This window comes from Sciurus carolinensis, chromosome 12 (assembly GCF_902686445.1).
Source record: "Sciurus carolinensis chromosome 12, mSciCar1.2, whole genome shotgun sequence".
Classification (NCBI taxonomy): Eukaryota; Metazoa; Chordata; class Mammalia; order Rodentia; family Sciuridae; genus Sciurus; species Sciurus carolinensis.
The window spans coordinates 88345712-88362001 of record NC_062224.1 but is presented as its reverse complement, the minus strand read 5'-3'; the positions used below and the strand labels follow the sequence as shown (position 1 = coordinate 88362001).

At 33.3% G+C, this 16290-nt stretch overlaps 1 protein-coding gene across 5 annotated transcripts in view; it reads left to right on the top strand.

Moving 5' to 3' along the window:
* Ptprc (protein tyrosine phosphatase receptor type C) overlaps positions 1–10616 on the top strand; it is a 110073-nt gene extending 99457 nt beyond the window's left edge. For all 5 annotated transcript variants that reach the window (XM_047520672.1, XM_047520669.1, XM_047520671.1 and 2 more), the window contains 7 exons: positions 2126–2216; positions 3484–3617; positions 4959–5093; positions 6517–6639; positions 6857–7035; positions 8562–8697; positions 10050–10616. In XM_047520672.1, coding sequence (XP_047376628.1) covers positions 2126–2216; positions 3484–3617; positions 4959–5093; positions 6517–6639; positions 6857–7035; positions 8562–8697; positions 10050–10325 — 1074 coding nt within the window. In that variant the 3' untranslated portion in view covers positions 10326–10616. The remainder of the gene's footprint in view (positions 1–2125; positions 2217–3483; positions 3618–4958; positions 5094–6516; positions 6640–6856; positions 7036–8561; positions 8698–10049) is intronic.
* The last annotated feature ends 5674 nt before the right edge of the window (positions 10617–16290 follow it).

The window sequence follows — 16290 nt, the reverse complement described above, 5'->3', positions numbered from 1 at the left end:
TTGGTTTTGGGGGGGCAAAATATGGAAAAATGGTTTGCGGTAATAGCAGTAGCAAAGAGAACCCATGACTTTCCTCAAACTTTTGAGGTAAATGAAATGGGAAGGGGAAGTGGATTTCGATGGATGGGAGTTTGCTAATGATAGACCATGGACACTAAAGATCCAGAGGAAGGCCTTGGTTAACATTAGAGACTGGGTTTTATCTGAGAATACAGGAAACCATCTAGGAATAAAATCCTAGGTATGTGGATTCAAGGAGAGGCTTAGACTTTTGGTGGCAACTGAGATAAGCCAGAATTGAAGATGGAAAAATCTTTTGGGTCTTATAAGAAAGTGAGCCATCATTTCCTCTTGTAATCCCAAGCATTGGCTACTAGAGGGCAGTGGCTATTGGGTGATCTCTTAGAGAGCAAAAGTTCTGTAGTGCTTTACAAAACAACTCATTTTACATGCAGCTCAAGGTGGTGTTCATGTGGCCAGTATTTCGTGTTATTTAGTGATGATGTTCTCTTTCATTCAATCACACAGGCCTAAGTGGGGTTGGAAACTGGATGCCATGTTGGTTTAAAAAGGGCTTCATGTTAATGTGTGTGTATATATATATATATATATATATATATACACACACACACATGTACATTTGCATGCATGTGTCTGTATAGAAAATCTTAATAGCACATGAGGAGCTTTCTCAGTTTAGTCTACTCATAATATTAAGCATTATTATTCTGAAATATTATATACTCAATCAATATTTATTTAGGAACTAGTGGGAAGAGGCAGGGAAGTCTTGAGAAGGCATTGATGTTTAAACTGGTAGTTACAGAGTATGAAAAGTTATGAACAACAAAGAAGAAAGAGAAAAAAAAATGTATGTTTGTGTCTTAGCTTCATATCACTAAAGCAAAATACCCAAGACAAGACGCTCATGAACAAAAAGTTTGCTTAGCTCACAGATTTGGAGGTTCAAATACAAAACTGATTGTTCTTATAGTACTGGGACTCTGGCAAGAGTGGCACATCATGCAGGATCATGTATCGAAGCAAAACACTCACATCACAAATCAAGAAGCAGAGATTTTATGAAACATGGTCCCACAATCCCATGGACCCCTTTTGAGGGCAAGTTTCTAATGACCAGAGGACCTCCCACTAGGCCCAACTTCTCCAATGTCCATAGGCGTTCCCAATACCACCAATCTGGGAATCAAGTCTTTACATATGAACCCTTGGGATACATTCAAACCACTGTATCCTGCCAAGAGTTCATGGACAGCATGGCTATCCTAGAATTTGACAGCTGCCAGGAATGGAGGACTTTGGTTTGGTTGAAGTGGGGAGAGATCTAATAGGGGATAAGGCTGGAGAGACAGTCAAGATTATATCCCTAAAGGTTTTTTTATGCTCTACTGAGGAGCTTTACTGCTTCCAAATACTGGAAGGAAGTTGCTAAAGAGCCTAAGAGGGACATCTGCCATTTTGTGTTTTAGAAGGTCTAGAGCAAGAAAGATTGAACATAAAGAGGCTAGTTATGAAATTGTTGATATTTTCCAAGTGAAAAAAAAAAAAAAAAGAAAATGAACTGGACTAAGTAGGAAGAGAGAAAAGTAAAAGTGAATTTTACCAGTAGAAGTGATAGATTTTGCTAACTTACTAGCTACTGTGCATAAGAGGGACAGCAGCCTCGGAGGCGTAAAACATTGAGTATCAGTGTTTGAAGCAGCAAGTCTTCTGTGAATGCTATGCCTGCTAAGTTTAGTTCTCATAATTTAAAATAATTGCCATTGATTTTGCAGTATGGGTACTAATGAACAGTACAGTACATTCAATTTATACCAGAATGAAGTATAATACTTTGTTGTGCAGCAGCTCTTAAGTGAGATTATTCTATTAGAAAAATGTATATTTTTGGTTCCAACTCGCCATGTCAATTGTTCCTAATGCACAAACAAGAAAAATGGAAAATTCACAGGTAAACTTAAAAATTGTGACCTGTAGGGAGTGTATACAAATTTCACAAAAATTGATGAAGCGCTTCTCTGTAGGAAGCATCTTATATCACAATAATAAATTAATCTAATATTTAGGTTTTAAAGGAGTTTTCTGTTCTTTTTTTTTTCTTCAGAGACTTCCTTCATATAGGAGCTGGAGGACACAGCACATTGGAAACCAAGAGGAAAATAAAAAGAAAAACCGGAATTCTAATGTCATTCCATGTATGTAGTTTTTATTATGACTTTTTGTATCAACTAAAGTTAAACTCTCTTTGAATTTGTTTAATGTGAGACACACATGCATGTTATCTCTGAGCAAATTTTTGATATTTGGTTTACAATAGAGAAGTTAATAGGTTATTCAAGTTTTAGTTGCAGCAAATTATTTGAACCCCATGTTTTGAATGGTCTCTAGAGGAAAGACTGTATTCAGTGTTATCTTTCTGCCAGTTATTTCAGAAAGGGGTTGTAAGATGAAACCTCTGAAGCAAGGAGAATAAAGGTCAAGTACTCTACTAATTTTCTCTCATCTTAATATTATTTCAGGGTATTTGTCAAATAGCAATCAGTATATCCATTTGTTCTCTTTCTGATTTTTTCTCTTTATCCCTAATATCTGGGAGGTTGGAATTAGATAGAAAATGCTCTATAAACTGCCAATCATCAAATTTAATAAATCAAAATGTGCAGTTTTCAAGACTGGAATTCTACCATTTAAGCACATCTATTGGATCACATCTGGTACGACTGTAATTTTATTCAACTGCTTACACTAAAATTAGCATGAACAAAGTATAAGCCAAGCTAATAAACTAGACAACCAAATAAATCAAATCAGTGCATGGCTGACCTAATTTCTGCAGAAGTCCTCATGAATATAGTTAAAATATGGAGTTGATAGTAATATAAACAGATCATTTGACCAGATTATTACAAATTTAAAATATTGAGAGGCAAGGAAAACATTTGGACTAAGCCATAATTAATCTGAGATACCCATTTAAATAAGACTCTTAATTTAATGTTGATGGAATATGATTGAGAAACAAAACTCTAGGCTCTATTTTTATTTATAGCAAGCAAAATGATGATATTTTATGTAAAACTAAAGAATATGTATCAAAGATTGCATAACCATTTTGAGCATTTTGACATCTATTTATTATGTTCTATGTTTCTTCCTATAACCTTTTTGGGCCTTCCCTTTTTTTTTTAAAGACATTTTTTATAATTTCTTAATTTACTAGTACTGAATTATATGTAGGATATCATTGCATTTATATTAGCACATTTAATTCTGAATTAGTTCTTAATTTTGACAAGTCAACCAAGCATAGATTTGATTATTTATTTTTATTTGTATCTCTTTTGGTGGGCTGGGGATTGAACCCAGGAATTAGCATACACTAAGCATGTGCTCAACCATTGAGCTACATCACCAGCCCTGATTATTTCTAAAGAAGACTTACTGATAATTTATTTTGCATAGATGATTTTAACAGAGTGCCACTTAAACATGAACTGGAACTGAGCAAAGAGAGTGAGCATGATTCAGAGGAATCCTCTGATGAAGACAGTGACTCAGAAGAAACAAGCAGATATATCAATGCATCTTTCATTATGGTAAGTGCTTATATTTCCCAGACCCAGTATCTGACACTCTTAAAAATCATGTCCGTGTTGTTAGGGCCATTTATTACACAACTTCATAAAAGAGTGAGATTCTGTGATGGTCTGTGTGTACCTGTGCATCTATGTGTATACATCTATTTGTGGGACTTTGTGTGTATCTATGTGTGTTTATATGTGTTTGTGTTCTCTTTGTTTGTGTATGTTCCCCACTAGAATTGCTGGTGGATAATGAACCTGCTGGCAGGAATTTGTCATTTATTTTTATTTGCTTACTTAGGCATTAATTTTTGTTGCGAAACCCAGTGCCCAGAACAAGAGCAAAGGATGAACACTCCATATGTATTTGTGTAACAAACGAATAGATTTGGTTTAATAACTTTGTCTAATACTATGATGTCAGCAATGCTCAAATCTTTTACATGTATGTAAAAAACTCTACACATGCTAATTTGTTTTAATTGATAAAGATATGAGTTGGTTTCAAAAAAAAAGAGTGATGAGCTCGATCATAACTACATATCTATTGACAAAAGTTTCAACTTTTAATGTTATATTTTAACTTCAAAACAATTTAAAAATGTTAAAAACTATTGAATTAATTTAGAATAGGGCCATGCTATTGTTTAGATTTTATGCCAAATATGACTATTACCATATTGATTTTAAAAATAAAATTTGAGCAAATAATAGTATTTGAAAATGTTTCTTCTTTGCTCCTATAACCAAATAGTAAGCAAATCCTTATTTTTATATTTACATAGTTCAAAACTTTTCATTTAGATTAACTGGATTATCAGGTGAATCTCTGTTACATACTTTAAAAAATAAACTGAGAATTCAAACAAGAAATTTTAGTCATTCAATAAATACTTATTACATATATGCTAAGTTGGATTTCTTTTCCCAGATTTCCTAAAACACTTTAAGTATTCAATGAACATTAGTTTAATTATGCTATATCATAAAAATGAATAGACATTACAAAAGTAGTATCATGATGAAGATAATTTTAAGTGCTAGGGAATTGTTTTTATAATCCTAATAAAAATTATAGTGAATAAAAGATTTGGAAAGTATTTTGGGAAGGAAAATCTTGTTTGGCAAGATAATATTGTATGTCTTAATTGTGATATAACATTATTTGCTATTTTGTTACCCGAGTAAATATTTCATATGTTGATATTATATTTTTCTTGGACCTAAGGATCAATATTTTAATGTAACAGCTTTGATATCAAAATATTTTTTTCCAAATGGTTTTTTTGAAGAATGCACTCTCCTTCCTCTGCAGAGAGCAGTAGTAACCAAACCCCCAACTTTGTTTTTTTGAAGAGTTACTGGAAGCCAGAAATGATGATTGCTGCTCAAGGACCATTGAAAGAGACCATTGGTGACTTTTGGCAGATGATATTCCAAAGAAAAGTCAAAGTTATTGTCATGTTGACGGAGTTGAAGCATGGAGACCAGGTTTGTACTTTTGGGAATATATTTTTTAAGTCTTTCTGTTATAAAATGTTACTCTTCATTCTTGAGATACTTGCTTGATCACTGTGCCCACATCTTTTTGGTCCTTCTGTCACACAGGTCTGTTTGTTTCGTTTTACCACTTTCACCCATGTTGGCCCCCGTCATCTTGGACCTGGTTTCTGACAATCTCATGATTGACTGTCCAGTCTTGCTACTCAGAGACCTCCAGAACACAGAGATTCTAGTGTCACAACAAACAACAGCTATTTTTCTTAAAGATAAGAATCAAACTCCATTTCTGATGTGCAAGACCTTCGTAGATCAGACTCCCATTTATCTTTTCATTTTTGTCCACTTTTTTTAAGTTTTACTTACTCTTCACTCTGGAAACGTAGGTTTATAAACTAAGTCTTGGCAAACCTTCTTACATTCTCATTTCTGTGTATTAATTTACTAATTCTTCTTATACCTAAATGTGCCCTCTCTTTCTCTCTTGACCCTATGCTAGCAAAACAAAACTCCTGAAAATTTAGTTATATCCTTCCCTCTTCATTCCCATGTAGTATTTATTGCCATAAAATTCTACAATTGGAGGTGAACTTAAGATGTACCTTAGCACCTACCAAATGACCTAACATATGTTAATGCTTATTTAATAAAAACCGTCATAGGCATACACTAAGAATCATGACTTCCTTTCTGTTCCCCTTGGGCTCTGTCCCATACACAGAAATTTCTTTCTTCTGGTTTATAAAATAAACATAGGTTCAGATTTCCATTTGGAATTCCAGTAACTTTTTCATTTATCTAATTGTGCAAGTCAAGAAATAGAATGAGAATACAGGCAGGAACAGCATCATTGTCAGCAATGTGGGGTTGTAGCAGTGAAGCAATCTGCAGAGGGAGGAAATCATTTTGAGATTCACCTACACCCCAGTATGACCCTTTACTTTGATATTCTCTCAATTTAGTCACTCTTGGTACTGGTTATCAAGATGCAGAGACAAATCTCTAAATGATGCTAGTTCCTTCCTTGGGACTGGTGGAAGGACCACAGGACCTGAGTTATTGGAGGTGTCAATCTACAGATTTTGAAGAGATAAGAAATCTGGATATGGAAGGCAGGAACAAATCTCAGAGACCAACACCAGGAAAGACATAACTATTTCTAGCCTCCTTGATTATTCTCTGATTTCCTTTGTTTATACAAAGAAAACCACATATTTGTTAAATGGGTCTTTGACATATCATCAAGTGAATTTTAGAATTTTTCTTTTCATGTACAGGTTTCAATTTTAGAACAGAGCAATTTCCACTTATTAGAACATAATGAAGGAGAGGAGAGAGAGAGAGAGAAAGAGAGAGAGATATTGAGACTCAACACTTGTGTAGATGCCATTGAATCCTACTTTTTCCTATTTAGGAAATCTGTGCTCAGTACTGGGGAGAAGAAAAGCAAACATATGGAGATTTAGAAGTTGATATGAAGGACACAACCAAATATTCAACTTATACTGTCCGTGTATTTGAATTGAGACATTCCAAGGTAAACAAACAATTTAGATGGTATATATCTTTGATGTAATTAGTATGGTAGTAACACTGATATAAATTATTTTATGCAAGAAAAGTAAACATCTATATAATGGTTCAGAGCAAAAATTTAAATTATTTAGATGAAAGCAATTGTAAAGAAAATGTAACAGTAAACTATATGGACTAAGAATCACTTCAGCTAATGTCCCCTTCCCTTCTAATGTTAGAGGAAAGATCCTAGAACTGTGTACCAGTACCAGTATACCAACTGGAGTGTGGAAGAGCTTCCTGCAGAACCCAAAGACTTAATTTCCATGATCCAGATCCTCAAACAAAAACTACCCAAGAAGACTTCCACGGAAGGGAATAAGTACACCAAGAGTGTGCCTATCCTAATTCACTGCAGGTGGGTGGAATTTGATAGGATGTGCTCTGAAAATCATAACATTTGACTTCTTTGTTGGCACTTTTCTCTATTTGTCTTGATATTTGAAAACATATGAACTCAGAAAAAATCTCTTATTCAGTCGGTCACTCTCTTGGTTATGTTTCCACAGCATAATAGTTACAGAAATATAATAGAAATGGCTATATTTGAGTTTAATAAATCTGGGCAATAAATTTCACTCAATAAATACCAAATGTCATGTCATCTTGGATTATTCAGTACCTGAGCTTGGAACGTCATAAGGGCCGAATGAGCAAATGATGGCGGGAAGGATGCACAGATAGATGGATAGATTACAGTAGATACGTGCTCACCTGCATCAGTCCCCTACTCAGTGTCTCAGAAGCCAGAGGAGTGAAAACTTCATCTTCGATAAACATGTCTTCATTTAAATATTAAATGGTATCTCAATGCTTAGCAATTTTGATTTTAAATCCATCATTTGATTTTCTTAACTGAACCCAGAGGCAAATATTTTAGTAATTAAAAAAAAAAAAAACCCTAATACTTGATTTTATTAGTTCCCTTATGCAGACTTTCAAATTTCACCTGGGGTGAATACCTGCCTTACAGAATTTCACCGGTGGTAAATAGCCACCTTAAGTAAGGAAGATTGAGAGAAGGGTTCATAACATAAAAAGTTTACATAAAAATGAACATACAATAAATGAGAAATGAAAAAAATCATAAAGTAAAATGAGAAATTGAAAACTATTGAAATACTTTTTGAAGAACCTCAGTGTTATTAGAATTGCAGATACTAGAATCAAATCCTTGGAGATAGACTACTTTTCAGCATTTATTTGAATTTTCAAAAGTGAGACTTAGAAGGAAAGAAAGCAAATGAAGGGAAGTTTCAGCTTCTATGTATCTCTTAGGATATGCTTAAATACCTGCTAACTGTTCTTTAGTTATGTATGATACACAGCATCCTGCTGATATCCTGTTTTACACCTCTCATAGTAAGATTGGTTATTTGTTTTCCTTTGTTTTAATGAATAATTCCATTGGTTATCACTTTTCTACTGATATGGAAGTGGAAATATTTGTAAAAAGTGGTTGAGGGGCAGAAGAGTGAAAGAAAATCAGGTGTCTTCTACTTTTGGTTTAATTCCTGACTTAAATTTCTGTCCTTAAATCTTGGTTTCCTCATCTATCAAACTGTCTTTATTAATTTGGTTGTAACAACTTCATATGTAAATGAAATACATTTAAATCCATGAAGTACTAAATAGAAGAAAGTATATGTTAAAAGCCTAATGCAATTGTTTAAAAAATACAGGATTATTGAAATTCTAAATTGTAAATGATCAGTCACCCCTCTAAAAATTATTTAACAGAAATAATTTGAGTTTTATGAAATTAGAATAATATAATAAACATCTAGTAAAAAACTACATTCTATCTCCCCCTACTTTATACTAATATCACTTTCTCCATAAAATAGAGTAAATTTCTATTTTGATCTTTTCTTCCTTTTATAGAGATGGAGCTCAGCAAACAGGAATATTTTGTGCCTTGCTAAATCTCTTGGAAAGTGCAGAAACCGAAGAGGTAGTTGATGTTTTCCAAGTAGTGAAATCTCTACGAAAATCTAGGCCAGGAATGGTTTCCACATTTGTAAGTGTACTTCGCCATTGTTTTATAACACCCTTTTCATTTTTATTTTGAATTTCCCGTCTCTTTTCCTCTCCTCACATCCTATTCTCTTTTCTTCTTTTCTCTCTTCTATTTTTAAGTTATAATTCACATGGAATTTTTATCAGTACAAATAAGAGACCTAAGTACAGTTTGCCAGCAATTTGTTGTGACAGTTCATAAAAAACATTAAAAAAAGTTTTCTTTACATGATCCTGGATTGCTCAATTTCCCTTTCTTTAATTCTTTATCCATCAGTAATGTGTAATAAACCATCCCAAAATTTAGCAGCTTAAACAGCATTGATTATAGTTCAATAAGCCTATTGATATGCTGGATTGCTCTACTGATCTCCTTAGGCTCAGATGAGCAGACTCTCTCATATGTCTGCCACCAGGTGATGTGTCCTCTGGGGTCTGGTTACTCTAAAATGATCTTCATGGCCATTAGGCTCAACGTTGGCTGCCATTTTGTTGTGACTGGACAACCTTCTGAGGCTCAGGCTTGGATCGAACATACCAAGTCTTCCTCTGTATTGCATCAGCTGAAAAAGTCACAATGCCAGCCTGGGTTCAAGGGGTGGGGACACAGACTCCTCCTAGTCTTTTCCTAAGTGCCTGAAGTTGCATTATGAAGAACTGTATATACAGGAGAATAAGAAGTGTTATATCTTTTTTTTCTAAAGCAAATATATATCTTCTTTATGTTGCAGTAACTATAGATGATCAGCTGGAAATTGGTAATTCTCTACAATATAAACTTAATTACTCTCTAAAATATACAAAGCTTTTTATCATGTATGATGTTGAGTTTACATATACTGATTTTAAAAATGTGTTGAGTGCCTGCTACCATACTCTTACTTTTGAGAGACTCACTGTTTAACGTTGGGAAAAGGTAGATATTTAGTAAACAATGTAGTAACTAAAACCATAGTGAAATTATAGGAACATGAATTGAGGGCATTATCCTATGGGGATCAGGGTAGACTTTTTGAAGCAGGTGATTCCTTCTTAAAGGTTATGTATGCATTAGCCAAAGAGATAAACACAAAATGACATCAAGGGCAAAGGCATGGGACTGAAATAGCATGTGTTAGGAAGGAAGTGAACTCCTGTTTGGTGGTGCTTTAGGGTTCATTTTGAAAATAGCTCATCCTTCAGGACTGCAAGGAAATAAGTCATTCAAAATTTTCTTTATGAGGACATGTCAGAGAACTTTTCTGTCATCCAAACTTCCAGAAGTAAAGGATTAGTTGTTGCTAATTTTCATCTGACATAAAAACAAGGGTATCAGTTTTCTTCATGTAATTTCTTGCTGCTTTCCTTCATTAGGAGCAATACCAGTTTCTATATGACATTATTGCCAACACCTACCCTGCCCAGAATGGACAAGTAAAGAAAATCAACAATCAAGAAGATGAAATTGAATTTGATAATGAAGTGGACAAAGCAAAGCATGGTGCTAATTGCATTCATCCATCTGCTGTCCCAGACAATACCCACCAAGGAAACAAAGAGGTGCAAGGTGCTGAATCCACAAGTGGCACCGAGGGACCAGAACATTCTGCCAATGGTCCTGCGAGTCCAGCTTTAACTCAAAGTTCATAGGAAAAGACGTACATGGGGCCATTGCAAAGCCTGGCCCAGCTGTTATCTGTGTTTCTAGAAGTAAGAGGGAGAAATAGGAAGACAGTGGACTGAGGAAGTGCACTGGACCAACGTTTGGGGAAGGGTTCTATTTTACCACTGTGGAAAAACATATTTAAACCAGTTTTGCTAAAATGTTTTGTACAGTGTTATGCTTATTTTAAAGTATTATCTATTATTCAGCACAAACAACTTCTTGGTAGTCTTCATGTGTGTCTGTATCTGAAAAAAAAAAAAAACACCCTTTTAATTGAAACTATTAACTTAGCTTTCTATTTTTTTAAGCCAAATTGCAAGTGCACTCTGTGTAAGATTAGCAATGTGTACATTTCTAGAATGACCTCAAGATGTCCTCCTTGTTCTACTCTGATACATCTTATAGTTTACTATTTTACTTACAGTACATAAAAGTAGTATGTGTGTGTATGGATACTATAAGAAAGTTAACTAAATTAACATTTGGAAATCATATACTCTATATGTTAGCATTTAGTCCAATACATTTTTAGGCATATTTATGTAAAGTTTTCAAGTGAGCCTATATTGCTTTTTTCACATGGGTGTTACCTTTGCTGCATAGATTATTCTCTGTACAATATATGGGATTTATTGCTTTATACTTTGGTCAAATTTATGTTTGTTATGATTGAATTTAAATAAACATCTTTAAAATAAACAAATGTAGTTTGTATTAAAACCCATAGGATACAAATAGAGCAAGGAAATCTATTTGTGCCCTATTTACATCTGACACTTAGCGTAGCTATTTTATGGAATTTAACATTGATATGAGAAATACAATATTGCATGTGTATAGTTCCCACGTTAAAGTTCATCTTTGACTTTCATTAAAATGTGATTATTTTGAATATCTCAAATTCTTAGACTGCTTCCACCAGGAATTGATATTAATAGCCACAATAAAGTTCAATTGTTAACTTTCTTATTTATAATATATTGTATTACATGTTCCTATGTGGAATATGTGCGCACCTATTAAAATATAGGTTAAGTACAATTAATAACATTTACAACACTTTTATAGGTTCTGACTTCCGAAAAAGACTCATAAACTAATAATAATCATATAGAATCTCTTCTTAAAAATACTCAAGAATAATGGTATTTTCCAAGATGTCTTTTGGTGAATTCTGCATTTCAACATGGGTCTCACTACCTTTAGATTAATTTGATTTTCTATATCTTCATTTTTGTAGTTCATATTAAGTATCTTAACTATACAGCAATTTGTTTTTATATAAGCCACATTTATTTTGTTTCTATTCCAAATTCTTTTTTATTATAGCACATAAAATGAGCAATAAATCCTTATGCTATTGTGTATTTCCTCACTCTTATTTAATAGATGAAAAAAGAGAAATTTATAATGAAGCAACAGTTTCCAATTTATATTGAGGTCAGTTACCACCTTTATAGTGAGAAAAAGGCAGTTGAAAATCATTAATTATAATAATCAAAAAGAAATAAATATTACTTTTCTTTTCTTGATAGTCATTCAAACTTCTACACCTTAGTTTTACCTCATGGAACTTGACCAGTTACCATTTACTAGATAATGCTACTATAATTCGTAATTCTAATGTCCAGTAGACTCACATGATAGGTATCTATGTTTATTTGAGTTGCTTCAAAAAAACCTAAATTTTAAATAATCTATAAAAAGGTTTCTATTTAGAGGTTTCAACTGCACATTACATCTTCCAAAAGTGAATGTTGAGCATTTAAAATATGTATTTTCTACTCAAGACTGTCCTTTTGGAGATACAAAATAAATATTTAGAAAATAGAACCATGGTAATTCTGTTAGTTTAAGAAACAAGCTGGGCACTTTTTTCTTTTGCAAATAGGAATGTGTAGTAAAAGGAAAGATAAATTGTGTTTCAGAGAGCAGTCACCCTGTGGAACATATACATCAACCAGAAGGTGAGACCCAGTGCACTTGAATGTGGAATATGTCTGTAATTTCCATCTTAAAATGAAAATGGTATGTGGTGTCTTTGGCTATGGGTTGAATTTATAGGAAATGAAGACACAAAAGATTCTTTTGTGTCACAAAACACAAAAGATTTCTGAGCTAAAGTCTGGCACTGACATTATTAATTTCAAGAACTAGTCAGAAAAATTAAGAAAAAAGTTTTCAACTTTAAAAAGTCTCTTCCGTTTTAAGGATAAAATTCTAAATCCCAGTGTCTATATATTGGACAGAAAGAGATTATGTTTCTTTTAAAGTTTATTTTATTTCTGGGACCAGAATTCATGGGGAATAAAAGATACATTTAGTTATCTTAAAATTCAGTTCTCAAGTCAATAATTTTATACATAAGTGACAAATATTTTCAGAAAGTATATGCATTAAGACATTCTTGAAAATGTCAGTAGCTGAATGTCTTTGCAAGATGACTTCAAAAGTGGAAATTTCTGGTCAGAATTCTAATACTTGATCAGTGAAATTTTTGTACCTATTTTTCCTTTTTTCTCCTTAAAATTTGAATGTGAAGTTTATTATTTCTTACAAGTAAGTAGGACTGATCTTAATTTTTGATTTACACTGAAGGTTTGTTATAAAAGTTCTCAGAGCACCACATTAGGGCTGAAGAAGTGGGTGGTAATTGCTACTAGCTCATTGCAAAATATATTGATTGATCTAAAGACCTTCAAACACATAACTTCTGAGTAAATAAAAATCTGTTTTAACTAGAAGGAAATGATACGTTGTCCTTTCATTTTCTTGTGTTTTGTTTACATGGGATAATCTGAAGTTTCTTTAAGGAGACATAGTCAAAATTGGACTATTTAACTTCCTGTTTTAAAGGAAGAGACTTATTCTACTATGGGTCTTTTTTATTTTGTGCACAGTCCTTTGCAATCCTCTTTACATTTTACTTTACACTTTATTCTTTCCCTGGAACAAACATAATTGCTAATTTTGATTAATATTTTTAAAGCAATTAATAGTTTTAATCATTTATGAAAAATGAATTCTTGTTTTTGCTAAAGATCCTCTAACACAGATTCTTCTTTACTCGAACTACCAATGGTTATTTTCTTCATGACAATATGAAACTTGGGTGTCAAAAAAGATATAAGGTAGTCATCTGAATTTCAAATGAACAAGTAACAATTTTTAGTATATCCCATGCAGTATTGGGTACATACCTATACTAAAAAACTGTTCTTTGCTTATTGGGAATGCAAATATAATTAGGCAATATAAATATGCATATTAAATATTATAAATAACAATTGTACATATATTTTTTTTTCAAAATCTTACAGTTCTAACCTGGAAACGTTCACCATTTCCATTTCACTTAAAAGAACATTTGTGGAATTAGCCTTGATTTCTAACTGTAGTCAAAACTTGTTCACCCATAATTTGAAAATATAATTCTTCCTGATAAAAGGAATTTTGTGAGATTTAAAAGGTAAATGAAATAATTTAGAACAGCATGTAAAAAATTTTAAAAAATCAACATTAAAAATCAATACTGATCCAATTGAAGGGTATGTATACTTTTATATCATGACTTACAAATTTAAAAATTATTGCTATTATAATAACTAACATTTACTGAGGCATAAAACATGTGGAATATTAGTTAATTATTTTTCCTATATTTGTTTCTCAAGACAAATTCTATGCCATACATAATCTTATTCTCTTCATTTTACAGATGAAAGACCAAGGCTTGGGCAAGTTCAGTGCCTGGTATAATACAGCTATTAAATGACAGAGTTGGGATTTGAACCAACTTTGCTGTCATGTAAGCTATGTTTATAATCGTCTGCTCTTCTTTTTCTGAGTATTAATTTTGTTCATATGTTTTGAAAAATTAGTGGAGAAAGCATTCTGAGTTTATTTTCTATCTTTTCCTTATTTTATGATTAAAACAAACAAAAAAGTCCCCACAAAACTAAGTGTAATGTCTATTCTCAACAATGCTGTGCAACATATTAAGCCTGAGCTCTCTTCCAACATCAGTGTTATTACACAAAAATAAACATCCACGGGAAAAGATTGTTCTCATAATGCATATAAACAAAGGTCACCTCATCGTTAATGTTAGTGCCAGGAAGCAAGGCATTAAGATAAATCACAAAAGTCATTGTTCTACTGTCCCACAATTTAGAAATCAGAACAAATTCTTACTTGTTTAGATCACATTTCAGTATTGTCAGAGAATTCATCAATCAGCATTTAAAACAAATTAACAAGCCACCATAAAATGTAAACCACATTATGAAGAGTATGACTCATTCACACTACCAGCAGTGACACAGGGAGTCTTTATGACCTTGCTTGTCCCCAAACTTGGAAGGCCAGGGAACTGAAAATGGACTTTCAGTATATATGTGTTTCCCTTGGGACTAGGACACATTCTTTTACTACAGTAAAAGGGTGATCTCTGGTAAACTTACCATTTGATTTTTCAGAAAAAGGAAACTTGTTGATTTCAACAATGTCTCTCGTGTATCAGAAGCAAATCAGAACCAAAGAATCTGGTATCGTGTTCAAGAATAAAAAAAATTGTCTTAAATTTTCATATGTTATGTAACCCTAAATGATTTTTACAAATACTCTGACTTGGGAACTTGTAGCACTGGAGAAGGAAATAACCTGTTCAATATTAAGACATGGGAAGAAAGGTGGGACAGAATCAGGGCACCCAGAGAACCTGTCCCACGCTGGTTAACACAGGCTTAATGCTGGGGTTCCCTCACAGTATGCTTAGGTCACTGCCTGCTAAGATTGTTAATAAGTAAGTGATAGCTCACATGTCTCGTTAAACCACACTATAATGTCCCTCATGAATTACCTTACAGGAATACGTTATATAAGTTACGAAGTGGGGAAGAAAGGGATTGTATATTTATGAAAAACTGACATATAGCAAATCTTTTTGTGGGGGTGGTACTAGGAATGGAACTAAGGAGTGCTAGGACCCACTGAGCAGCATCCCCAGCCTGTTTAATTTTTTAATTTGAAACAAGCTCTCACTAAGTTGCTCAAGGACTCCTTCCTAAGTTGCTGAGGCTGAGGCAGGAGGATCGCAAGGCTGAATCTGAACTTGCGATCCTCTTGCCTCAGCCTTCTGAGCGGTTGGGATTGCAGACATGTTACACCACACCAGGCAGCAAGTCCTTTTATAATGAACTTTTCATTAAAATTCAAGTACTTGCTTTCATTGCATTCACAGCTTAACCTAAAGACAGAGATGGGAAAAAAAAGACTATGCAAAAGATTTCAAGACAGTATTTCAGATATTCTTGTCATAATATCAGAAGTAAAAAACTAAACTTTCTCTAAGACTATCTAGTATCTGCTTTGAGTTATTCTTAATTGACTTGGCAAATAAATTTCTGAGTGTTTCTCATACATTGTAGTAGATGTTAACACTGATTATTTTCACATTATCTTTTAAATCATCCTTCTTTTATTTTTTTTTACACTACATAAATCTTTGACCACCTGTAGGCATTCTGATTGGCTTGCCAACTCTCGAATAACTCACCAAATCTTTGTCCTAGATGCTGAATCTTCCCTTTGACCCCCACAGTGTCTTGGAACACCTTACAATCCTATAAAGGATAGCTCTGCATGCATCATGAAGGAACACAAGTAGCATAAGAATCACACTTACTTTGACAATCGAGAGGTGATTTGTATTCAACAGCTAGTCGTATGAATTATATGAGAAAATGTCTATCCGTGATATAAATGCAAGAGACCAGTTTGGTTTTGTCAACGTGTGTGTAAGTGTGTGGGTTTCCTCTAAGACACTCTAATGCTTCTCATCTGGGCTCAGAGTCAGTTTCAGTTTTGTACCATGACTTCTTAAATGAAACAATTTATTTTTGTAAATAAAGCATGCTTTGGCAGTTTTCCCTTTGTTTAAAGTAACAT